Source organism: Scomber scombrus, chromosome 24 (assembly GCF_963691925.1).
Source record: "Scomber scombrus chromosome 24, fScoSco1.1, whole genome shotgun sequence".
NCBI lineage: Eukaryota > Metazoa > Chordata > Actinopteri > Scombriformes > Scombridae > Scomber > Scomber scombrus.
The window spans coordinates 9,619,220-9,647,153 of NC_084993.1; the positions used below are offsets into that span (position 1 = coordinate 9,619,220).

At 41.0% G+C, this 27,934-nt stretch overlaps 1 protein-coding gene across 1 annotated transcript in view; it reads right to left on the reverse strand.

Moving 5' to 3' along the window:
• LOC133976389 (interleukin-1 receptor accessory protein-like 1) overlaps positions 1-27,934 on the reverse strand; it is a 224,658-nt gene that overhangs the window by 31,865 nt on the left and 164,859 nt on the right. The window contains 1 exon segment of the mRNA XM_062414587.1: positions 3,269-3,401. Within this exon segment, the coding sequence (XP_062270571.1) occupies positions 3,269-3,401 (133 nt within the window).

The window sequence follows — 27,934 nt, forward strand, 5'->3', positions numbered from 1 at the left end:
GTGCACATTCGAATGGGAACATAAAATAAAATAAATAAAAACACACAGGGAGAGACAGCATCACGTGGCAGCACACAATAACAATATGCACTTGAAAAACTTGAATGTGAACGTACTGCGGACACCCACATATCGTATACACACAAGCCTCCTCACTTCTGGCCGTGCACACATTCTCTTTGAGAGCAGCTCAGGGTCAGAGTTTTGATCTCTTGGCTTGTTACCTCATTTGACTACCATGTGACACACTCCTCAGCTTTCTCCCTTTTCATCTTCATTATGGCACATACCCAATGCTGCCACCTACCGCCCCCCACCCCCGTCCTCCACCGGCCCTAGATCCTATAGGCTCTAATTGGTCTGGTGTCCTTCACAACAGAGAGCGCTGCTGAGAGCTGGTTGGAGCGTTCTAGCTGGCTAATAGAGACATCTCGAAATGCCAGGTCACCGACTGGGCCGCTAACTCTCCTCCCAGCCTTGTCATGCTGCTTACAGTTAACCTTTTCATTAGACGGCATTTGTCGACAACAGGGATTTTCTAGTCATACGTGTGGTCCGTCAAAAGAGTACAGTGGGGCAGAACATGAAGGGGTGTATCATGTGTGTATATTAGTGTAGACACACCTTCGTGTTAAATTGCAGTGATGTCATCATCAGTAATGCTGTATATGTATCTTATTTCTTCTATCTGACCATGCAGGTAGTTTGGTTTTATTTGCCCTGGTCTGAGAAGTGAATAGAGATTAGAGTAGTAACTGGATCATGTTCTACAGTTACTACATTTAAATGAGAGATGTAATGTTAAGGTTGACTGCACATATTAGCTTCAAATAAACCTTTACATACAATTTTTTTTTACAGAAGGAGGACTGGATTTTGTCCCCCGTCAATTACATTGAAACTGTTTTTTGAAGGGATCTCTTAACGGCCAGTATGAATAGGAGGAACAGGAGTGTTAATGTTAATTTTTGCACCTGACTATTCTTTTAAGACAGACTTGAAAAAAATGTATCCTTTAAAACACTGACAACAATGTTAGCACCCTCAAATCTTACTGGGAACAGCTGGGACTATATTGAAACAACTTTCTGAAAATAAGAAAAATAGAAAGTCCCTTGTTAGTGAAGCCCTGTGGCTATCCAGAACAACAGAACATTGTTGCTGGAAAGAGATATTGCTGATCCCCCCCCCCCCCAATGCTGTGAACACCAACAAAACACATTTCTATTCACCTTCTTTGCACTGGGGTGGCAACAAATAAAAGCAAAACTATTTGGATACCTAGATACCACCAGGAGTAAATGAAAGACAGTTACTTGTGATTCTGTTTCCTTCGTTGTTAAATTTGACACGCCTGACAGAAAATGAGGTAGAGTAAGGGTACTTCACCTCATTTTCTGAATGCCCTGGTGGTGCAAAGAAACTCATTCTCAAGGATCAAGAATTTCCTCTTCACCGTTAAACCCACAGACAGATTATTTGTTGCTCGCATTTTTTGGTAACATCTGGGACACAGTGTCTCAGTCACTGCACAAATACATGGCATTCAGTTACCGTATGTTAATTTTGAGGCAACACCTTTCCCACTTGGATTTCTGTCAGGCTATTCCTTTGTTGGAGTCTTTTGTGATGTTTTCTAATCCTTTTAGCTTTGGGAAGTCTTGCCTTTCCCATGCTCCCACTGCATCTGATAATCTGATCATAATTCAACTGGTCTGTGTGAATAAAGGTGAAATATAATGAATTAATAATAAATGTTGCTTGTATTGTCACAGATGGTTAATCAGATGGTTCTTTTGATAAAAGTAATGACAACTGCAGCATCACAGGATCTCCTATTAATCACTGTTTCACATGTGTTCAGTATTAATTAACTGATCAAGTCATTTACATTTTGACGTTGATAATGGTGCTATGTGAAAGTTAAAGGATTCTTTAATCACCAAAGTGATCAAAATTCATCCTGAGGGGGGAAATGATACGGGTGTACCAACTGTCATGGCAATCCATTCAGTTGTTGTCAAGGCAATTGTTGGTCCATTTCACTAAAAGTCAAAAATGTTAATCTGCTGGTAGCCCTACAGGTCAAGTCAGAGGACCACCAAAATCAGTAGGCTTTATTCTTTGGGGACCATGAATATCTGTGCAGAATTTCATAGCAATTCATCAAGATATATTTCAGTCTGGACCTAAGAGGTAAACTAACAAACACTGTAATTTATAGAGGCTAAACTAGTAATATCAAACTCTAATACTACAAATGCTTAGCAAAGGTAATCAGTTAATCTGTAGTTAGTTTATAATTGATTTTGAATCAATCAGTAAAATGTATTCTCGATGAGTTCCACAAGTTTTTTCTTCTCTTTTTCTTCTCCACTTTTTCATATGTGACCTTAACATAGCACAAGCCAAAACAAAGAGCCCCCACTATAAAAAAATATCACCTTGTCATTCGGCCAAATGCTGCATGCAAAGTTGCATCTGCTCTCCACCAACTTTTCAAGACATTTTTTTCCTTCAGGTTTAAAGTAAGAATGAAAAATCCAAGTAGTTGTTCTCCGCTATTATTCAACCGTGGTTTGAAATGTAATTTTCTTCTTGTTTGTGAGTTCAATAAAATGGAAATTCTGTGTTGTGGATACCACCTGAAAGCTGAAGAACACAATATTTCCAAGAGACAACTTGTATATTTGTTCCCATATGACTTGCATGAACATAAAGCACTGGATTGTCTGTTTCCATCTGCTATTACTGCCTCCACTTATATTTCAGTGCAAAGCAATCACCAACAGAAAGCATACTGATCACTAATGGAGGAATTCCTAGGCTGTGCATATATATATATATATATATATATATATATATGATTAAGAATGCATAGCTATCTGCATTATTAAGCAGCCACATACAACATTGATGAATATCATTAAAATGATATCTTGGTGGTGAAAGGTTCCTTTTATTGTTCAGTCTGTTGATGTGTGGTCAAACAGTTGTGGTAACTGGGTTTAAATAGGTGTTTACCAGGTCAAGCCCTGGGACTTTGCTATCTTTGAGGACATTAGAATTACCTCATGAATTTAATATAGTGTGGTGTGCAAGCTCTGCTGCAGTATGAACACGGTTAGGAAATATTCACATACAGTTTGATACTGTTATTTTGTTTAACTGTTTTTGTTCATTTAACCGAATCTAAGAGAAACAACGAAAAAAGATTAGCCTTGTGAATTAAACCCTAACAGTACATGTCTGGTGTTGAGGGTCTTACTTGATGTCGCTCTCCTGAACCCGCTCCTCATCGAGATCCTCGATGAACTTCTCCCCTTTCATCCAGTAAATAAGTGGACTGACGTCTCCGCTGTATCCAAAGAATGCTCTGCACGTCAGGTTAACTGGACTTCCTGTTGGGGACAAGGAAAAAGGATATGAGGTAACAATTGATGCTGAACCTGTACATCGGGTGAGAATATATGAATAAGGTTGCTGATGTCGTAGTTCCTTATAAAAATATCCTGATTTTTAAATGTGCTGAACATAAGCACAAGCATTGAACATACACTCATATTGTGCACATAAATAGATGCAGTTGTTTTTAACACTATTGCCTGCTACTGAATGACTCTACCAACACTAAAGCCATTGTTTATTTCTCCAAAATTTGCTAGAAAGTGATTCTAAAGGGCAATACATACCATTGGTGTATGATGCATCTATTGTGTTGCACTTAAATCATCATTTCAAAAAAGTGTGCAACATACATAAAAAAAAGCAAACACTAACCAAAAAACCCCTACATAGTTGGATATATGGTCATATCTGATACATCAACTACACCTTGGATGTACTTCCTGTTAGTAAACCTGTTTTCTTTCTAGTCTACATTCCCCCCTTCCTTTCAAAAACTCCATAACAGCCTTCCATCAATTCCTAAAGCGTCTCCAGCTCTCCATAGGTGTCTTCTTAAACAATCCCAGACCATCCCACATGGCCTCTTAAACTTTAAAACACTCTTTCACGGCAACTTCTCAACACTGCTGTACCTTCATAAAAGCTCTTACACTCTTGAGCAGCCCCCAAGTCTCTACTTTTAAAGTTCAATCAGAGAATCCTCCAGGAAGTACTACTACATTTGAAACACAAAAGTATGGCACAGCTTTTAAGGACAGTGATTTGTGCTATTAATAAATTCACGCAGCCTATGAAAAACTCACAATTCACATTAATTACTTTTGTTTCTATACACACAGTTCAAATTCCACATCACTGGATATTTTATACTTGTGACGAGCAGGCGATGCTATTTGCTCTACAGTACACTGTGAATAAGTGAACCTTCATTCCTCAGACTAAAAATATACCATTACACAGCTTTTGGTGTGTATGGGATGAGCAAATAAAGTGTGCTTATGCATTGCATGCAGAGGTCAATGATGCAGTGCAATGCCGAATTAATTATGGCATTTTGATTTCTATTTTTCCAAATGCTGTTTAAGAGCTGTGACAAAGTGGAAGTAAGGTTAGATGATGACTGACTAGTGACGTGTATAAGCAGAGGTTGAAAAGTACTGCTGTTAGATAAGGATAAAAATCACAATATCACATCATATTGAAGTGGTTGATTCTTTTAGATTTTAAAGACAAACTGAGAACAAAAGATCAGATAAGGTCAGGTTTTTAGTGCAAAGTGTGGTGCATGGTTTGAATTTATTTCATATCTGAAAGGATGTTGTTGGAGTTTAAGTTCAAAGAGGAGCAGGTTAGAGTATTCTGCATATTATCTCCTATTAGAAAATGGAGATTTAAAAAAAGAAGTTTGGTATATAAAAAAACAACAACAACCAACAAACATGATTTAAAAAAAATACAGAAGTACCTTTATAAAAAGTTGCAGTACCTCTTATTTTGGCCATTTACTACAGGGACAGAGGAACAAGCTGCATGACACCTACTTTTGACACACATTTAACATTATCACCTTATAAAGATGTAAGGAGAACATTAGCATTAATTTAGCCCAGTATCCATTCTGTTTTTAAGACTCTGTTTCTTTAGCTGGCTTCATATTTCACTTTTTTCACCAGCTAGTCACTAACTTTGTCTGCTGTTAAGTGCTAGGCGAGTAGAGCACAGTCACATTATCAGAGCTCTTTTTGAACGACTGCTGCAGATGGAAAATAAAATAAAACTGTGGAGTCGGGTGAAAATTCTCTGTGTTTGTCACAATGAGCGACCCCTTTCTTGTTTGACACAGTCATTTGATCCATAGTTTGTGTAATATTATCGATTAGGGCGGCTTTAATGTTTGAACAAATCTTCAGAGGGAAATTAATGCATGCTTGTTTCTGCTGACAAATTGCACATGAAATATCTGAAATGGCTTAAATGTCCTAAAATGTTGCTTTTTGGGAGCGTTTTAAAAGTATTTGTAGCTGAAGTTGAAACAGTTGAAACAAAAGCACAGAACGAAATCCCAGTTAGCACATAGAAGACTGGAAAAAGATGAAAAATGGAAGATTAAAAAAAAAAGAAAAAGTCAACACATTTGAGGTCATCTTCTGTTCTAGCAGGCGTTGTGATGTACAGATAGGCTTCCCTGGGATGATGAGGACCATGAGTACAGAATGAAAAGAAAGTGCACAACAAACACATATCAACTGCCTTCACATCAGCAGGAGTCCTCCTCTGTGCTCAGCTCATTTCCAACACACATCCTATGTGACTGGAGACGGATAAACCCCTTTTAAACCCGTTTTCTCTCTCTGCCACGGATTAGGGACCTCTCATTCTTCTTCCACACTTATCACACACATGCTGCAGCCGACGGCGTATCCATGAGTGTGTGGCCTGTGCTGCGACAGGCTTACAAGGAGAAGAAGAAGAAGAAGAAGAAGAAGAAGAAGAAGAAGAGGAAAAAGAGAACCACATCATCATCAAAGCCTGGGAATGACTCTGATCAAGGATGATGATCAAGGAGGCTCCTCCAGTTGTGCATCCACGAAGGCAAAAAGGTGATTCAGCATCTCTTCATTAGCAATCCTTGCTCATTGGCCCTGTGGCGAGGACTCAGAAGGCTGTGAGATGGGAGATAACTGTGGCGTATAATTGGGTACTTGCTAGTTCAAAGATAATTGGGATTTTATTTTACCAAGGCCTGTTCTAATTTGGCCCTCTAGTGCAGTCTAGTGCGTTGAGATGATAGCTAAACCGTTAACAGGGAAAATCTGGTTTGGAGATGCAAAAAGGGCCCCGAGTTGGAGGACGGTTTTACATTTTGTCTTGCGGCTCAACAAAAATATTGTCCAGGGCTAAGAGATAAGAGGTGTGTGTGTGTGTGTGTGTGTGTGTGTGTGTGTGTGAGTGAGTGAGAGAGAAAGAGAGAGAGAGGGAGAGAGAGAGAGAGACAGAGACACACAGAGAGAGCAAATGAGACAGATAGAATGTGTTTTGGAGATGCTGGGTACTGTCTTGACCCACACACACACACACACACACCCACACACCCACACACACACACACACACACACACACAATAACACATTCACATTCACATTGCTATGCTTCCCACTTCCACCAGGGGTCTCTGTGGTGCTACAAAGCTGGACTGCCGGTGTGCAGGAGGAGCACATAAAACAACAAACAACAAAAACAACAACAAAAAAACAAGCACCATTTTGACAGGTGCAGACAACAGTAAAAGGAAACATGGATCCTTTTGTGTGCCACCTTTGATGTCAAGAGGCTTCACCCATGGATCAGAACAGCATGTTGTGTTGTTGCATTGACAGCTCCACTGCTGTGCCGACAACAGCCGCCGTGTCACTCTCAGAGACTTATTCCAAAGGGCACTCATGCATATGGCTGCAAGTTATTCCCTTAATGACGGTGTGGTGATTCGTGCCGGCTTTAGTGAGAGTGGCTAAGACTGCACCGGCTTCTGTATAGACAAGCTAAGGTTGTGCACTTGCTTTGGGAAATGCACCAACAGCCATGCAGGGATTTAAGCGCACATATTCTAACATTCAAATCCCAACCTCTGGTCTTGGTCAGGAGGGTAAAGTGAGTCTTAATGGGATTGTCTCGTCTCTCTTATCTCCCTGTGCCTCTGGAACATCTCTCTCAGTCGCAGCAGCGGCTGCAGGACGTCAGCAAAGATTCCCGCGGCTAAGCAGACAGACTGGAAGATATGAAACCATGAAGCACCACAGAGGAGACAAAAACAAGGGGAGAGACAAACAAAGAGTGCAGGCAGGCATTCATTTTTGCATCTGTGTGCATATGACGGAGGTATAGTTTGAGAGAAAGAGGGCATATGGGCATGTCAGTGTGGATATAAGTAAGAAAAACAAGAAAGGAATCACATACTTGAGGGAAGAACAAACCATTCTTCTTGGAGAATTGAAAGACTTCCCACACAGTGAACAGAGCATCGTATCGCCCTTGTGTGCTGAAGATTACATAGATTACAGATCAGTACATCCGCATGCGGTGCGTGCACCATCCATGTCGAGTTAATCTATCAGCGTTTCCCATTCAGATCCAAACAATCCAGCTCTTGAGTAGGGAAGCCTTTTTTTTTTTTTTTTGCTTTTAACAGCCTTGAATAAATTAAGCCCTGCAGCTAGCAGGAATAATACTTCAGAGAGGGAAGAGACTAAGCTTTTCAGAGTTTTTTGGAATAGGCATTTCCAATCTTAACAGCAATGACAACACATACAGCTTTCTGCTTAATGTTTTTGGTGAGGTGGGGAGCAATTGAGGCGCTGGCAATTAAATATAAATAATGCTGAATAAGGACAGAACACTTTTCAAATTACTGCTGATCTACAAGCAAGTTTGAGTCCTCTGGTAGGGGGCTTTTACACTGAATTGATATTAATGGAGGCCAAAGGCTGCCTGAATGATTTGTAGGACATGCACATTTAAAAAACAAAAAACAAACTTGAGATCAAATGTTAGTGCTTGAACTTGATAACAGCTGTTTCCAAAACACAACCTCAGCAGAAGATCCATTTAGTAGTTATTCTGGAGTTTCAATTGTATCAAGAAGTCCTTGAAGTGCTCAGGAAAATATAAAATTGGACATATTGTATATATGGCCATGACAACTAAACATCAGGGCTCACTGAATGGTTGGATGAGTATGAAAATGATGTTAATTATATGCTATGGCCTTCAGATCTCACCTCAGTTGAGCACCTATGGGAGATTTAGAGCAACGTGTCAGGCAGCAACTGGGATGATCTATACCAAGGAGCAGTAAAACTGTTCTGGAGGCTCAGACATTTTATATTGGTTTTTCCTTTAATTTGTCATCAACATGGAAAAACTCCTGTATTTATCAAAGTAGAATGTCAAAGGTATTTCTTCAATCATAAAAGGCCTTAGCCTTTCTGCTTTGAACAAGATAAACAGCCTGTGCTTTTAAAGCACAACTAAAACCTCTTCACCAAATGTCATAATGACATTTTTGTTACTTCTAGCATTGGCGTAAACATCTTTTTTCCTTTGGTCAAGCTGAAATGATACTCCCTCTGCTCTTTATTAGTCCCTCCTTTAACGCAACAGTCTGGGCTCTACTTTAAAGGACTTGAAGATTGCCCTGTAGCTAGTGATCAGCAGGAAAGCAAGCACTGATATGGACTGAGAAGAAGCCCAGCAATTGAATCAGCAGATAATATAATTGTCGATAGTGAAAGGGGGTTTCCCAGATTCAGCGGGGCGCATGGACAGCATGAGGCAATTCCTGAAAACATTTCTACAGGCTCTGAATGACAGTGAGCATTATCTTTATCATCTGCTCTAGCACAGTGTCCCGACAGTGAAGGGTTACAGTAGTGATGGAGCCCTATAATTGCAGTGGCTGAGTACCCACTCACGTCGCGTTGCCAGATGCAGCAGTTTAATTGTCTTTCTGTTCAGCATACACGTTGTTTTGTTTATTACAGCCCGTGCCCCTCCAATCACGCATTTTAAGGCGGCCATTGACTGTGCTGTGTTCAGTATTCATTTAGCTACGTCGCCCCTCACGTATGGTCAATCTCCTGTTATTCATACTTGGCACTGCACCTCATTATCAATAAGCAGGCAAACTGCTGCCACTGCTCCCCTTAATTAATGCAGGTAATGCAGATATCAGGAGACACAACACAATGTTTGAGCTGTTTCTCTGTATTTTATAAGCATGCTAACATGTGGCAATCATAATAGGTAATGTTCAATGATGTGTTGTGAAATTACAATTTTCTCTGCCTGGTGTTACTTTTGCTGAGGACAAGCTGCGTGTGGAAATTAAATAAGGTAGTACTGTTGAATATTAGAGGGCAGTGGCAAACAAACAAGCTGGGGGTTGGGTGAATAACTAGTCCAATTCAAGCCGTGTGGAACAGAATATGACATTTGCAAAGATCAACACCCACTCTTTGCATTGACGTTCTCATAATACAATGTTCTTTAGCACAAAAGCAGCAGCTATTATTATCGCCAATCCTGTGAAGAATCATTCCCAATGTTAGACCTTGTGTTGCTTATAATCTTGCGTGGAAAGTCACAGTTGAATTCTCCTAATGAAAAGCTCATTAGACATTAATGAAACACTTAAAGGGTACTTCACAAAACATTAGACAAATGCCATGTTGAATGGAGGAAACAAGGTTATACCACAGTTAGAAAAACATTAGATGATGATCGCAATTGCCATGTCAACTTTGAAGCTGATGACATTTTTTCTAATGGTTTTGAGAGCTACTGTGATTTTTTGTGCTGTGGATATTGAGGCTTTATTAGTGTTTTTTCTGCATCAGTTATTTTTCACTATTTCCTTAACAGCATCATCTTTCAGGCGGGCCTCTCATCCATTTTGTTGCTGATCAAAATGCATGTCCCCAGACACAGAAAGAAGAGATAAGTAAAGTAAAAACTTTGTTGAATCCCCAGTCTTCTTGCACAACCTGATTCTTAGTCTGAAATGCTGATGCTGCTGTTAGCTGTGAATAACAAAAAAAAGCTTCCCACACAGTGAGACGGCAGGGATTGGATACCAACAGAAAGTGAATGCTCACAGGGCTTTGGTGTAGCTATGCAAGCAGAGGACGGACTTCTGTCTGGCTTAGCGCAGAATGACGAAGTCGTCTAGAGAATCCCTAAGCAGCACCATGTAGTTTAGCTACTGATGGAGGGCTGGAGAGGTGGGAAAATGGAAAATGTGGTAGGGAGGGTAGTGAAAGAGACAGATACACAATGAGAAAAATAAGGACACTGATGGCACGAAATAGCTTGTTCCTTGAGGCCTTGCTGGGTCACCTTTGAAGCATGCCCAAACCCCCAACAGTTCCATTTCCTAGCTGAAGCTCCCTGTGGTTAGATTCTCAGCTTGGGCCCACTTTAGCAATGCTTTCAATGATTTCTTTTCTTAACCATTGTCCAGGGGATCTGAAGTAGTCTCTACCTCCGTTCATCACAAGCCTTCATATACTTTTCCCTAGTGAGCTGCACAACTACAAACCAAACCTACTGCTGTAAAATGAAGGTTTTCTGCACAAAAAAGTCTCAGCCTACATCCAGCCTTGCTTCTGTTTGCTTGAATTTGCTTGTTAATGATGAAAAGTTATGACTCATGACAGTTGCATGGCAAGAGTTGCTGAAGCTATCAAATGCTATTTCTAGCCCCAGTCTGGCTCTTTCGTGACAAATTAAGGCAGTGTAGAAGTGTGTTACTCACACCAACACATGCAATACCAGGTCAATGGCGCTCCCACTGAAGGACTCACTTCATATACATAAACCTGAAAATCTCTTTGTGTGAATGAGAATCAAGCTTCGTAGTACATGGACATTCTGCAGGGGCAGTCTTGATATCAAGCTTTGGAATCACGACAAGTATACACAATATCATCCTGGTATTGGCCTAAACCGTCAAGCATGGGGTTTCAGGAATGAAAGCGAGTATTGGGTATGACAATGTGTTGAGTTGTCCCACGCAATGTGTCATGAGAGACCAACTCTGCATTTCGGTTATGTTAGGAGGCCTCAATGTAAAGATAACAAGCTCTGTCCATCAAGCCCAACCACCTTTGCATTCATGCAGGTTGTGAAAGACAACAAATTAATACTGGTTGAGGTTCAACGTGCAGTAGTCTCTATATCTCTAGGCTATTGTGGCAGGAACACAATCACCTAATCTGACACAGAGACCATCTTGAAGAGAAAATAAAAGGTCTGATCCCACCATTAGACACAAATTACATCCATCTGACATTGTTGAGCATCTTGTTCTGAAACTACAAAAGCCTCCACTCTTCAGGGTAGCCTTTCTGAAAGATTTCAGAACCAGACTCCAGTAATGTGCAGCCATTCAGCCTCAAGAGTGCCCATGAGGTCAGGTACTGATGCTCAAAGTGATAAGGCCTGTCACACAAAACTGTGGCAAACCTGGCTTTGTGCATGCAGACATTATCATGCTGAAACAGGAAAGGGTCTTCCCCAAACTGTTTGGAAAAACTAGGCTAGTGGTCTAAAATACAACTGTATGCTGGAGCACTAAGAGTAAAAACTGCACCAGTCCAAAAGTACACAAAAACATGTGAGCAGGGTTGTACACATACTTTAGGACATATAGTGTACTGCAGTTTAACATATCAATTTGGCCATCACGCCCTATACTGTATTATATGTTTGTATGTTCAGGGTCTGACCAAAACATTGATTGGATGTACCTTGTTGCAGCAGAGTGGCCCTTGCCTCCTAAGCCATCAGTGAACAGAATCTGGTCCCTAAATGGTCCAGTGGAGCAAACTCACCACCCAAGATCAAGACAGCTTACTGTGTTCAGTGAGCGAGAGAGAAAGAGTAGTGAGTGGAGAGCAAGGGAGCACTGCTATATCCATACACTCTCCTGGGGAGTCCATGTAATGAAAACAGGACACAGCAGAGTGGTTGGGACCGTAGGTGCTTTTCCCAGCATTTCAGGAGGCACTGTGTTGGATATCTGCAAAGCACGTGAACTGAATAAAGATGGAGGACCTGGCAGCAACTTAACAGAGGCAGTGATGTAAGGTGAATGACTTGAACACATTTGAAAAAGCAGGGAGAGAGGCTGCTGTATAGCAACTTATCACCTTAAATCTAGCTGCCGAAGGAGGCAGGGAGGGAGTTGGTGTAGGTGTGTTGGGAAATCATTGCATCGCATTTCTCCAGGGGAGGTGGAAAAAGTTGAGAATAAGGTTAACATGATGTGTCTGTGGATTTTCAGTGGTCAGAACGTACGTATTGGGAAAATATCCATGGCGATGCTGTCAGTCACATGTTTCAGATTCATTCAAATGTCAATACAATATGGAAAGACAGAAGGTGGACGTTTGGCAGTGTCTGACATATTAAATAAATGAACTAATTCTTTCAATACCATTTGAAAGTTAAAGTGACATGTACAGACATGTGTGCTAATGCTAACATGGGAAACAGCAGTATTACTATCATCCTTATTTCCACATTTGAATTGAGCACAGCATTTCTCAATTTATCTACTTCTCTTTTCATTGCCTTCTATTTTTTCCAAACTCTACTAATCCTTTTCATTTTTTTTTCTTTTGTAATCCGATTCACCTTTCTTCCCTCTCTCTCATGCCCTGCAGCATGTCTTAGGAGAGCTTTGTGCATAAACAGGTTTCTATAATGAGAGCTGAATCAGGACAGGGACAAACAATAGGATTGTGTGACAGAGGGGCCGGGAGGAAAGAGAGACTCTGCAGGAAGGACGCTGAAGGAAAGGTTAAAGCTCTGTTGAGAGCAGACATCATCTACACAGCGTCCTGCTGCTTTCTCCCTGTCCGTCATGTTCACAGAAAAACACAGTGTGAGATCTCTGCTTTTGTGTGAGTGTGTATCTGAGCGAGTGTGTGGTGCTTTGATGCATAGGCGGGATAATAGGAGTGATTTGTATCACCTATGCCTCTGTCCCTCAAATTTGCATGAACATATGGAAGTAAATAAATTCATGTCTACATGTTCAAAAAGGCCATGTCGGGATTTTGGGCCACTGGGCACAACTGTCATGCTCAGAATCTGGAAGCAGTGTAAAATTGATAACATGTATTTCATAAACATGCCATGACAAGAAAATGTTTTTAAAAGCCACCCATGTATCCATCTGGATAAATTACCATAAGATTGACACAAGTGTCTGGGGACAACAAAATGTCAGCATGATAGGAAATATCTGCTGCGAAAAAGGCGACATGAATTCTCCTTGGGGGCGCTGACATGACTGGTTGAGAATGGTGCATTTACAAAATAAAGGATTTTAATGTTGTAAGGTCAGGAAGGTCATCAGGCCATGATTGTTGAATGTCAGATCGCCATCGGAATAAAATTTGAGTCTTGTGAATGGCGACCTCATGCAAATAACCTTTGAGGCATACTCTCCAATGACCTGATATATAGGGGAGCCACACTGAACGCCAGTCATACAGAAGAAACCCTCAGAGGCTATAGCTCACCCTCTGATTATTCAGACATATCAGCTTGCACTGTGGATAATCAAATTGATTTGCTCATTCCCACCCACGACTCCTTGCTGCAGTATATTTTCCTTATTAAGCACCCTGGTGGTCTGACCATACTCTTGCAAGGTTTCTGCTGCAAGGATTGGATGACGAGGTCAGAGACAGTTTATGAACTACACACACAAATGTGAAATTAAGCAATTAGATGTGACATTTGTACAATTTTAGTGACTCCGATTTCTTGTAATCTTGTTTCGTAACATATTGTGTGTGGAAGTGTGGTTTGGTCTTGCTACTGAAGGAAGTAGAACTGCACTGAGCCTGCTGTGACTCCATTTAATTTAAAGTTTTCCTTTATCAGGGTAAGCATCTCTGTAATCCAAGGCTGTTTCCTCTCTGATCCTCTATGCCAGACTGAGAATACACCCGCCAGACTGCTGGAGCGGTGAATCCGCGGTGTCCCGATGTCTGTGAAGTTTGTAGTCACCACTATCCAGCCGTTGCTTTATTATCCCCGCTTTTCTCTTCTAAAGGTGGCATTTGTCTAACTGTTCAATCCCTCTAACACGCAGCGGCGCAGTTTGGGACCCATTCAGCTTTATAGTCCCGCTTTAGGTGTGCACTGAATTTAGAATTCAGATAAGAAATGGCACGTCTTAGAACTGCTGAGCACTTAAACCCCCTTGCCATCCATTTAATTAAAAACAATACAATAAATTACATGCAATGCTATCAAGAGGTGGGAGGGAGGGAGAAGAGGAAGTAACTGGAGGCAAGGTAAATTATGACCTTATGCCGGAAAACATTTTAAAGCGGGGATATCATGGTGTGCGCATAAATTTTGGAATGCAAGTGCTGCTCTGTCAATCATGACACTGTTCTCAGAATGCAACAGTGGGGGACTGAGAACCAGTATGCATCCATATTTCATGGTGTAAATACCACAAAAATGTTAATTTGTGCATGTATGATGAATGAGAAATACATTACTTAACATCTGTGGAATGGCATGGTGGAATAATACATTCACTGATGTCTTGTGACCTTCTACTTATAGTATTATAAGACATGAGTAGCAGAGTAAGTACCAAACAACGATAAAGATGCACAAGTGACTGAAAATGACAAAAATCTATCATTTTTTAACCAACAACACAGTAATGTGATCCACACTTTTCACCAAAAACCCTTTATCACTGTTTACAGCCAATGCATTTCACCACCAAAACAGATTGACAAACATCTGTTATAATCTGTGAACCAGCAGGCACATTAGGAGCTTTTGGGCTTATTCACTTCATCCACTGTTAGACTAGTAGCTTCTCTACTGTAGAGTATTAAGCAGTGCTCCCAAATCCACCGTGTGATTGGTGCTCAGTGATAATCCACAAAATATCTCAAATACTGTATCAGCATGATTTCCAATAAAATACGAAATAATACAACAATGTATGAGATGCTCTGTTCAAGCCCACATAAATCTGTACAGATGAGGAATTGAGGGCAGAATGAACTGAGTGATTTTTTTTTGACTGAATGTGCATGAGGGCTGTTTGCCAAACCTTAAGAGGAATTACACCAATTTTAACACATCAGAGGTCAGTTTACAAGTCAAGGTGGTAGTATTAGCCTGTGAATACACTTGTAACATGTTTTCTTTGAGCATCATCAAGCCTGAGAAAACAACCCTGATAATGTGACAGGGATGACATTTGGGTTATCTAAGCTTGGGCTTGGAGAATGTATTCCTTAACAGGAAGCCTTCATTATAAACTGGGTTAAAAATAAGTACAACTAGGTATCAATACCTGATACTTTAGTTCTAATATCAATCATTTTTTTTGATACCTTAGTGTGTTGTGTAGTTGTGCATAACAAACTACCTCAAAACTGTGAATGAAGAAGTTTGCCAGTCTAAAGTCTCCTGATTTCTATCTGAAAATATGACCACAGAAAGAGCAAACATACCAAAGACTCTAACCAACTTTTACTCTCCAAGGCTACAGACACATCTGGTCTATTCTCAGAGGTGCAGTTTGATACATGGCCCTAAAAATGAGTGAAAAGCACATTGAGAATCAGAATATCCGAGGTCAATGTTTCATGAGTATTACGACAAAAGTGTGCGTTTGCGTATGTGCTGGGAATGCTCAATCAGTCGGACAATGAGAGTGACGGTGCGTTTACATAATTACATTAGTCTGTTATTTGTCTATCTTGCCTGCCATCCTTGTGCAACGCGTGTGCTTGTGTGTGTGTGTGTTTGCGCGCAGCACCCGGTGGTAGGGGGGTGGTGGGGCAGGCGGGGTTGGGGGTTGTTGGGGCCTTACATGAGCAGCATAATGATGAGTTCCCAGCATGTACCGATCAAATTACACAACCTACTCTCTTTCTTTCCCCTCGCTTGTCTTTCAGTCAATCTTGCCTGTTGCCCCTCCTTTACCCTGCTTCTCTCTCTGCAGGTAAACAGCGCTGCTATTCCTCTGAGTGATGCCCCTGATCAGCTGCTGCCAAAGCTCCTGATGACCTGAGAGCATAGCCTTGTCTACAGGATAACTATCAGATGCACTTTTATGTATGTTCCTCAGTTAGAGCTATGGCATCATAGAAAAACACTATACATTGTATATACGTTATAATACAGAATATAGTAAGAAAAAACAATGTAGACCCATATTATTACGCTATTTCAGGTTAATCTGACTTTACACAACTGAATAACGTCAAATGAAAACTTTACTGATCTCAAATAAAATCATGTTCAGCTAACAGTTACTTGCCAACTCTGACAGGATGAAGCACTGATGTTATTTTGGGAAACTTGGCAGTAAATTCTCCTGCTATTTGTTTATTGTGCAGTTTCTGGGCACGGCTTTGGCATTTCATTTTCATCTTCATTATCTCCGTGCTGACAAAAGTCCAAAAGTCAAACAAAAATGTAATATAACCGTGGATTTGTGAAATATTCGGATACATTTAAAAAAAAAAAAAAAACTCTGCTTATTATAAGAAAATGCCTTTCATTGTTTCTCTTTTCACAATGAGACAGGTCGTTGCAGGTCAATGTAGCAACTCAATCACATCAATTAAGACAAACAGACTCAGGGATGATTTAAGCCAAAACTTTGAGAAAGAAAAATAAGAGGACGGAAACAATTAAACAAGACAACATGCTAACTTGCTGACATTTAGCTGGTATGTTCATCATAATGTAAAATGCTTCTACACTGATGGACATTAAACACAAAGTAAAGATGAAAGTAAGGTTTTGGTCATAAGCCATAGAATTGGGCACAATTTGACCTTAATATGGTGCTGGGTAAAAAAGTTAAGGGAGCTCAAATGTGCATGAATATCCCTATCAAACTTCATGGCAATCCATCGGATATATTTGAGATATTTGAGTCTGGACCAAAGCAATTGACCAAACAACTGAATGCCACCTCTACAGCCAGCGTGACTGAAAAAAACAACAACTTTGCCTTAACATTTCCCTAAAAGAGAGGTGGAAGAGGGAGGGATATATTAAGCGAAAGAGAGTGAGAGAAACTGAGTCAAAGCAGTAGATCAATAGAAAGAGAGAAAGAGAGACGGCCAGAGTGAGAGTAGAAAAATAATCCATAAAACACAGATTAGGCTTTCTAATACAGAATACAGATACAGTGTGGAGTCTTGCAGAGTCTCTTCCCTCACTGCAACCTGAGATACAGGGAGCTAGTTTTGATGTGTGCCGGGCACCTACAGACGAGATGTGGTTCTGAATGCCGATTGGCTCAGTGCAGGGCTGGACACCGGGTCTAGGTCAAACACTTTCAGAGGTGAATCGCAGCGGGGTCGATTGACCCGAGAGGTCGGGGGAGTGGAGTGGAGACAGAGATGAGGTGGAGTCAGAGCACAGGAGGAAAGTAAGAGGGTATAGCTGTTCTAGTGGCTTCACTGTGGGGATTGTCAGAGATGGATACACATACATCATGGGTCCAAAATGCAGTTAAAGATGCTAATTATATTTGGATTATATTTTTGATTGATGGTTTAGTTTATAAAATGGTAGAAAAAAACAAACTACAAAAAATGAAAACCAGTAATGCTCTACGATTGAAACTAAAACTATAAAGTTGTTGTCAATAACAATAAATAATAATACATTTTATTTGTATTGTACTTTACATTTCAGCAATCTCAAGGCATCTACTTTAAATTTAGAAAACATAACAATCCCTAATCCTTAAAATGTAGGCACAGATTTAAAAACTGGTATACATAAATACAAAAACAAACAAAGCCGCCAACACCAGACACATTGTAATATTTGAACTGCATGGCGTCCTTATAATGCTCCTGGTGCATAAAAAATAAAGAATTTGAAAAGAAGAAGCACCTCTGAAGAGATCAAAAGGACAATGTGCAAGCACTGAAATCAAGCGGCTAAAGTAGCGTGGTGAAGGCCTGAGCTGCATTGCTGTGAGGCCGGAGGAGGGGTGGTGGGGGTGGCAGTGGTGGGGGGTTAATCTGAGGCTGGGTAGTGAGGCAGTAATGCCAGGGCTCATGGGGAATTACTGGGGAGATTTGGAGGAAATCTGCTGGCAGCAATTTCCCTGTCGCTTTTATTAGCCTAGATGTGCAATTTGCTGCTGGCTGCTTTAATATGACAGGCTACGTCTTGCTTGTGTATTTTTTAACCCCCCCCCCCCCCCCACCCCCCCATTGCCACATGTGCTAGGTGACAATTCACGCGCATTGTACAGCATATACATTATGCAGTACAACGTGATACTGTACGTTTCCCCAGAGGCCAGGTCCTCGTTTGCTTGCCCTCTTTAAAGAGAGCTCAAAGGTCACATACTGAGATTAACTGTCATGCTCAAGTGCACTTCAGCAGGGTGAATTTTTGAACTTAGGTCATCCCTGCTTTCTTTCTAGGCCACCATGCTGCCACACAACACAGCCTCTGTGTGTGTATGTGTATGTGTGTTTGATGACAAACCGTATCTGTACCAACACATACCCCCCCTTGGGATGCATGCACACATCAAAGAAACCCCCTGGCCACATGCTATACATGCACCTACAGTAAGCACATATTGTCTATCTTCCTCTAACACTCACACAAACGTCTCTGTCCCAGATGCTCTCTGCTGTTTAGTATGTAAAGGATACAGAGGTAACCGACACTGAATAGGAGGAGAGAAGCACTGACTCACAGCTAAATGTAAAGCATTATTATAAAAATGGAGGTTGAAAAAAGCTGCAGATTAGCAGCAGGCTAAACAGGTGTGAATGTTTCTTAATAACGTTCATGGCCTGCTGGTTTGTCTTAACATGAATTAGGAAGAAAAGTCAATCATTTTAGATAGAGAAGCATACTGGAGCTTAATTACCAAGTATTTTATCTTGCTGCGCCCTTGAAATGAAGTTTGTTTCATACATAGCAAAGCAAATCAAACACTGAGCACAGTGAATGATGAGCTTTGTGCATAGATGTGAAAGCAGGGAGGGTACAGCATCTTCATTCTGATTGCTGTTTCCGACGCCGAAGATAAGCAGCTATCCCATAACTCCTTGTGTCTCATTAGACCAGGAGATAAACAACAACAATATTCTATTTTCTATAAAAACGCTAAAACCCCCAGCATTTGCTTCTTATTACGAAACAAAGCTGCACTGTGAGGAACAGCTGCAAAGAAAGCCAAGAGACTCGTCAGAAAATGTAGGAATAATGTGCGGGAGCTCTGCCAAGACAAGTGGGAGCGAAGGTGGGATGAAGAGGAGCCGTAGCTTATAGCATCGCTGTGGTTCAATCAACAGCGGCTTTGGATTCTGATCCTGGGTTGGAATCAGCATGAGTAAGTGCACATAGAAAGACGGTGAGCAGGAAATACTATACACATGGCAGTTTTAGGTGGATCATGTATTTGTATTCGCAGACGTTCAAAAACAACAAAATCTTCCCTGATTTAATATGGAACTCTTGAGATGAGAAGTTATATTCAAGGAATTTTGTCAAAAGGATGATAGTGTTATCCACATATAAAGCTGTACGTCTGTTTACTTTCTAAGTTATAGACAGAGTCACTCAAGAGGAAAATGAGATTTAGTGTCCATCATATGGCAGATATATATATATATATATATATATATATATATATATATATATATATATATATATATATAATGTATCACATCAGGTAATGTTAGGTACTGTTCTGTCCTCTCCTACCCTTTCCTGTCTTGTCTCATGTAGTCGTGTCCCATGGCAGATGCATACCTGTCAAGTCCTGTCACGTTCCCTCCTGCCCTGTCAGGTCAAATCTGGGTACTGCCAGGTCGCGTCACATGACAGATACATACCCATATGCAGATACGAGCAGTGTATCCTGTCACATATCGTTATGTACTGCATCATAATGTTGATAAAACTGTAGGAGGAGATAGACAAAAGACAGACCCAAGGTCTGTCCATCTGTCACACACTGGGACTTGGCACTAATTAGGTTTTCGTGAAACTTGATGCGTGTCATTGCTGCTTTCCGCCCATTGTGTTCACTTCACTACATAAATTTCATTTTAATGAAGCTCTGACCATGATGGCGGTGGATACAGTAACTACAAAACAAATACTTTTGGAGTAGGCAGACGCAACAGTGTGTAAGTCTGCGTGTGGCTGTGTGGCTGTGTGATAGATGGATAGATAATATGCCAAAAGCATAACTGGCACCCCTAAAACAACCCAGGTGATGTGTGTCTGTGTGGCGCCATTCACACTTATATACATCTTGGATCTTTTATGAGTCTGTGACTGTGCAGGGTGCTGTGTGGTGCACCCTTGCATCTTTTGGCATTCAACAAGTTGTTCTAAATCAGAGGGAACCAATTACGAGCAATGGGTGGTGCACACAATCAAAGGCAGCGTGTCAGCCATCTAAACCCATCTTCAAGGCATAATTGGAAAACATAAGCAGCTCTTGAGTAACGAAAGTATAATTTGCTATGTTTAGTTTTTTGCGACACAGAGAGAAAAAAATAAAACCTGATCACACTGGAGGAAGTATCCTACTGTATTTGACAAGCAGCAGTTGCTGAGAGGAAGTTCCCTGCTGTGTCAAGTCTCTTGCTTTTTGTGTAGATTTCACAAACGGGCATTTGCTTCAGCAAGCTGTGAATGTGAATAAGTAGACAAGCTGGATTACGAAACCACCACTATGTGTGTGTGATTCCCACTTTTACTGAATGCTTATTTTACAGTGCACTTTTTCTCTGCGGACAAGGAAACATGAATAATCACATTTTGGTCCGATTTCAATTTGAATTACAGCGTTGTCATTTTTTTGATGTTATGAAGTTGATTTTGTCATCCTCCATATATGACAGAAACATGTTTAAATTTTTTCAGATTGTCAGTCATGCAAATCCAGTTATTTTATCCCTACTATGGATAGTATTTTCCTCTTCTGAAGTAAAGGCCCCTGAGGCACGCTGCACAGAAACTGCCTGTCTGGCATTGTTTGGTCAAATTCTTGGAAAATGTGGTTTTAGAGGGGGAAAATGAAACACAGAGAGGTGCCATACCTTGAGGGACAGAACTAATGAAGCAGGTAATGAATGAACCTGCTTCCTAAAACATCAGCTAGCGCAGCTGGAGCATAATGGACTGAAAAAAAAACAAATGAGTCACTTATCAGCTAGGTTGTGTCTCGCCCACCGATGTTTTTGCGTTAATACCAGACACTATTAATGCCCAACTCATTATAAAAGACAACAAATAACTCTTTGATAAATAGAAGTAAAGAGACAGATGGTTTACAGACCTCTTCTAGATGGAAATATAAAATGAGTCATCTTTGTACTCACATTCTTAGAAACCCTATAGAGTAGAATAAGATAGACCAACACAGTGGCGTGAGTCAAACCTGCATCACCAGTCTATCTGACTGTGCTAATACACCTCAGTTGATCTCATGACCTGGGCTGGAAAACGGGAGTGATGCAGATTAACTTCCACCTGTGCATTGTCATCCATGGACCTGTTTGGTTTTAACTGTTGCCTTTACAAACATGAGGGATTATATGATAATGATGAACAAACATCATTCAAACAGACTGAAAAAGCAAAAGATAAAGGAGGCAGGTGCCGTTCTGTGTAGTTTAAGGTTAATTCTTTAAACACTCAAATGTAGGTTAAAGTAGAATTGATGTTTAGAGAATGAATACAAACATTCCCTGCAATGCGTAATACGAGTACATAAATAAAAAAGGCCTGGCAATTTAATGTTTCACTTTTATAAAGTTGGTGGATTTATGTGACAGTCAGATTAATAAAAGGCTGAGAAATCTTGACTTTTATTCGCTAGTACATGCACTTCCCATAATCCAATTTGACAGTATCTTTTGTCAGAGCCCTCCTTGTTTGTTAAATGCCCACGTCTCTCAGAATCCAAACCGCCAGCCCCCAGTTGTTTACACTGTCATGAATGTAAAGTCTCCAAACCCTCTGAGATAACCCTGATGACACTGCTATGACATCATCAGAGGTTATTTTCTGTCTTGACAAAGCTCCTGCAGAGCTACAGAAGATGCTACGTTAATTGACTGAGAAATACTGTGTAACCTATATGGAGATAAACTTTCAGTCTCAATTTAGAGTGAAGTAATACAAGTATCCAATTTACTATATGAGACTGCATGTATTGTGTGTGTGTAATGGGACAACTCACTCTCTGAACAGCTGTCAGCATCAAGCCTGGGGTTCCTGACACAAAGCAGAAACTAGGCTGATTCATCACACGTAAAATGGAGTGGCAGGTGGCCTCCCTATTGGCCCACTCCTGTTGTCCTCTGGTGTCCCGCTGCCCCCCTAACGGCCCAATCCCACTCACCCGTCTGCTCCCCTACTGGCCCCTGTTACGCCCCATCAAGCTGGGGAGCCACAGCCATGAGCCCAGGTGTCAAACACCCCAGCCTGGAAGATATGCTTATGTGTGTGTGTGTGTGTGTGTGTGTAGCTGAAGACCTTGAGGGCGCTTCTGCCACTATCAACACAGCCCCCGCTGAGGGTGACACCTGCAAATAACAGTTTAATAGCTGAGTAATGTCTCTGGCCTCCTCCCCAGCTGCGCTGGAGCAGCCTGGTGGGCCATGAGTCAATTGAAAAGCCTTTGCTCTTTTTAGTGCATACATGTAGATTTGTTCACACACACGCATGTTCACCTACACTGTATATAGGCTACTTTTATGCACACACACACACACACACACACACACACACACACACTGATGTGCGCTGATAAAACAGTCAGGAGGCTGTAAAACAGGGGCAGAAGAGCCAGCAGCTGGGCAACAAATGGGCTTATACATCATATATCTTCATATGCCACCTGCTCCTGATGCTAATGTTTTCCTTCCATTACAGGTATGCGTGTCCGTTGGGGGAATGATGTCGTGCAGTACAGTGCATTCTCGGGCTGTGCAATCTCCTGCAGACTAAACAGCTTTATTGTGGCAGTGAACATCCTGCTTTTCTCCGAATTCAATCCATACATTTCGCTGAATAGGAACATACAGGAAAAATGCCTGTGCCTGCGGTGAATATTGATTCTGCAATCTGATGAAATATTCCTATTCATAGAACCCACTGATTATCCACCCAATGAGATTATCAAACAGGCTAAGTCAACTGCACACACATTGAAGAGACGCTGGAGAGGATAAATATTTAAAAGTATGAAATTAAAGATTTTCAATGGTAAATTGGCCACAGAGGCTTGTGAGGCTGAGCAGGAGCACGTTTGTTTCTTTGTGTGTTCATGGCTGCATCTGTGTCTCTAACCAGTCCAATGCAGACAAATCATAAAGAGGTTCATCCCCTACCACTACACACGCAGCAGATATTGTATCTGTGAGTACTCAAAGTTTAAATTGCCCTTTCTGCCAGCGTGTGAAACTTTTTGGAAGAATTTTCACTGTGCCCTGAGACAGATCATCGACAGACCAAAACTAAAAAGACTAGGGCAGAGCCTGTTCAAAACGTGCCTGTTTGGAACCGGTCGATTTCTTGGCCTCTGGTATTGCTGCTTCAATGCAGAGAAAAATGAATACTGTTGATGTGAGGTGTGAATGTGTATATACCCATGAAAAAAACCTCACATTCTATTATACGCAGTTGTGGTAAGTACTGTAATAGTGATTTTTTTTCTCATTTCAAGTATAATGAGGGCTGCATTCTTACTCACTCACCTACCCGCTGGCTATAAACTTTAGAGACCTCTCAGCTCATCCGGTCTCATTAACTCTACTAGTACTGTACTGTACAACAGTAAATGTTCACAATATTTAGCCATTATGTTCATGCTTTCTGGAACAAACAGCATGATGAGTTGAAATCACAGTAAATGCAAGACCTTTGTATGACCTGTGTGTATGGTTTTCCTGGAGTCTGTGTTGATTAAAGAGGCACTTTTGTATCTAACCTCTTTGTTGCGGTTCAAACAAAACTCGGTTTGATGAGACTGATATTAATGTGGCCTTTTGAACCGAACAACCACACCAAAACTCCTTCAAAGGTGGAGTTTCTAGCATACTATGGAGATGACGTTGCAAACAAATAAACTCCAGTTGTAATTTCTACTAATAGAGCTAAATATACCCTTCTTTATGAGCTCTTTGTGACACAAGAGAAGATGAATAAACCCATTAAGCGCAGAAATGTTCCGCTTCACTTGCTATCAGTGACCGGAATGAACTTTGTTATGATTTTCATATCCTAATGATGTTGGATTACGGCACGGAAAATGTCCAATGAATGAGCTACCTGTCAGTCCAGAAGACGTCATGATTACTCAGGTGTGAAAGTGCTCTTGTCATGGCAGAGTGAGGCGTGAATCAGCTCACAATGCTTACTCATCCGAAATCAAGTTTGACTGACCGCGGTAGGCCAACAAAAAAGCTAAAAGTTGTCTTAAATAATCAGTGACACTCAAGGAATGACCTGTTGTGAGCATTTCTCCTGGTTGCTGCCCCTCCTTACCTCACATGTTGATCCATGATGATTTAGCCCTGATGTACAGCACTATGATGGGGATTCACTTGGACTGATAATAATGAGAATGTGATTCATCCTACTGTATGCAGGATAATGGGCTCTTTGGCATTTGCCTGAATAATTTGTTCTTTCTCAGCCAGACAAACAGACATCAGCGTATAAACTAAAGAGACAGAATACTGTCTTCTCCCATACTTTGCTTTACACATAAAGAATGTCCATCTACCAGCCTAATTATTACTGACAGATGGGTGGCGGGGTCACAGCAGATGCACCCACTTAGTACTAAAACCACCACTGCACCACTTGATCTTGATGTTCTTGTAATGTTAAAACCTTAGAGGGCTGAAATGAAAATGGCAGCAGTGAATAATGGGGCTGAGGGGAGGGGAGAGCAGATAACGTTCTGACCGAGCAGACTAATTACAGAGGAGAGAATGAGTAAACCGGAGACTAAGATGAGGAATGAAATAGGTTTGATATCTAATCACTAAATCTTGTGATTTCCAGCAAGTGATAATTACTCTTCTGTGATTTCTCTAAGCTGCATGTTCCTGCCAAGCATCATACAGAAAAACAAAACAAAACAAAAAAAACCCAGAGAGAAGCAAAAAGACAGACTGAGAGCTGTACATCTGTGGCTGTCAGCGGTGGGAACTGAGTGGCATTCACCCTCCCCTCTGCTTTCACCGGCCTGGTCAGTAAATCACAGTCTCTCTCTCTCCTTTTTTTTTTGCCTTTCCTGTCTTCTGCTGAGGTCAGCTCCGAGCGGTCCAGACGTAAGGAGGAGGCATCCATCACCTTTTTATACGTCCAAAGCCTCGGCCGCTTAATGCAGCCTGAGATAGAGCAAAAGACAATCCAATCAGCCAGCTGAGATTCAATCCTGCCACATTCCCGTGATTCTGCTATTTTCGGACTGAAAAGTGCAGAGAGTTGCAGAAAGGGGCTTTTAGAAAAGAAAGAAAAAAAAAAAAGATGTAGGGATGAAAACAGTATCTGCGTACTGACTGAGTCAATACATTTGGGATAGATACAGGTAAGCATGGACAAGTTAAATGCAATGTTTGTTGAGAGGGAAATAATTTCCCAGGAGGCCGTTCTTTTAAGAGACTGCAATTCAACATAAACACAAAATTGATGAGCACTCTCATCATCAGGCTGCAACTGGAACAAGATAAATTTGAAGCCATTTTCTGGAAACAGCCTCGAGAGACTAATAAGACATTCTCAGAAAGAGAATTAATGTCCACTGCATTGTCCCTCTCATTGTTCATCCCCTCAGATGCGTGTGTATTGTCAAAACGGGGAACGAGAGAGTCAGTGTAAAAAGATTATGCCTACTGAGACAATGGCGGATACCCGACATTAGGCCCCAGTGCTGAAAAGAGGCTATTAACCTCAGTTTGGATGGCAGGAAAATGAGAGATAATCTACTGCCTCACCAATTTTAAGTCCTCAAATCCCCACCCAGTCGACTGCTACCTAACCTCCGTTTGGTTGTCCAAAACTGGGTGGGGAGAGCAGCTCAAGGCTGATCCCAGAGATAAGGACAAGATTTAGGAGGATAAAGGGTCCAGGATCTACTGGATCTACAAGGTAGCCCCCCACCCCCTCCTTTTTCCATGTAAATGTTTCCTGCACTACCTGGCCATAAAGTTGTTGCCAAGGTATTACCCAGGCTATAAAGGTTGTTGCCATGGCAACCTTACACAGGTTGAGACATGCCAGCGGTGCATGACTCCAGGAAGTCCTTCCATGACTGTCAAACAAATCTACTTCTCCACTTCAATGCACAAAGGTCCCTTCCCCTTTAATAAATAATATATCAACTTTACACATTTTAGTATGTATGACAAAAATACCAGATGAACAATAAGCATGCATTGATTAGACAAAACTATGAAGCAAACAACAAGTTGATTAGATAGCTAGTAGGGCTAATTGTGGGAATGAGGCTAATAAGGGCTTAGTAAGAGAATGTACGATGGCAAAAACTGCCAATTTGATAATGGGCTGCTTCTGACTTCTGATTATCAGGGTTTCACACTGTGTAATTAGACCACGTGACTTCAACTCCTATAGAGGATTGTGAATTCACATGAAAAATGTAAAAGTAAAATGGTAAAGAAAAGCCAAAGGGTAAAGAGACTTAGCTTGAAACTTTTTGAAAAATTTGTACTGTTGGATTGTCAAGAAGGGTCTAGCAGTTTGTCAGTATTACCATAAATTACCATGATAATACCAACAACATTAATGGGTAATGATGACCATACCAATAATGTAATATCTAATCATATTTTTCTGTTGAAAACTAGTAAAGCTTACTCACTGAGTAACTAACCAAAACCCTGGTAACACTTCAACAACAAATATTAATCTATCTGATTCTTTTCATTCGAAGAAAGACCACACATTTAAGCTTTGAGTTTAATCTGTAAACAAAAGTGATATTTTAAATTCCAAATGCAAAATTGAATGTGATGTTTTCCTCAAATTATTCAGCCCATGTTAAATTGTTTTTTTAAGGCATTCTTGCTTAATGAATAGTGAGTGAGTAGCAGGGGTGACAGAGAGAGAGAGAGAGAGAGAGAGAGAGAAAGAGAGAGAGAGAGAGAGAGAGAGAGAGAGAGAGAGAGAGAGAGAGAGAGAGAGAGAGAGAGAGAGAGAGAGAGAGAGAGAGAGAGAGAGAGAGAGAGAGAGAGAGAGAGAGAGAGATGGGTATGGCATGCAGTGAAGGTCCCTGGCTGGAATCGAACCAGGGACGCTGCAGTTATGTGGCATGTGGTAACCATTGGACTATTGGGGGACTCCAGCACAAGGTTTCCCTGAAATATATCACTAAAAACAAAACTATCCATATTCATAAAAAGCCCATTTCTGTTCACATTTGAAAGTCCACACACCACAGAATGTGAATTTTCATGAATTATGATGGCCTTATAGGTTTTCAATTTGTTTTTCTCCCAGGTTTGCAGCTCTACTCAGTCACTGCAGCCACCTGTTTGTTTGTAGCACGGGTGTTGGGGAGATATCATGTGAAAAAAACGTAATCGACGCATGAATCATTTTTTTTTAGTCAGCAATGGTTGGTAAGCAGCATTTTGAAAATTATACACTAAGGTTATGTGAGATCAAACTTCACTGCTGCTCCTCTCACTGAATCACCCTCCATTTGTCAACTCTGACTTTCAGGAGTAGGAGTTGTAGGAGCGGAGTGATTGGGCACTGACTTTACATCCATAACAACAGGCTCCAAAAGACAAACCGACACATGGAATAAGGTCGATTTGATGATCCAACATCATTTTAGAGGACTTTATTTTTCTTTCTCTTTTAAAAAAAAAACAGGAGAATTTGCACACAAAGAGTCCGAGTTTGCCTGCATGCACTTGTTTGT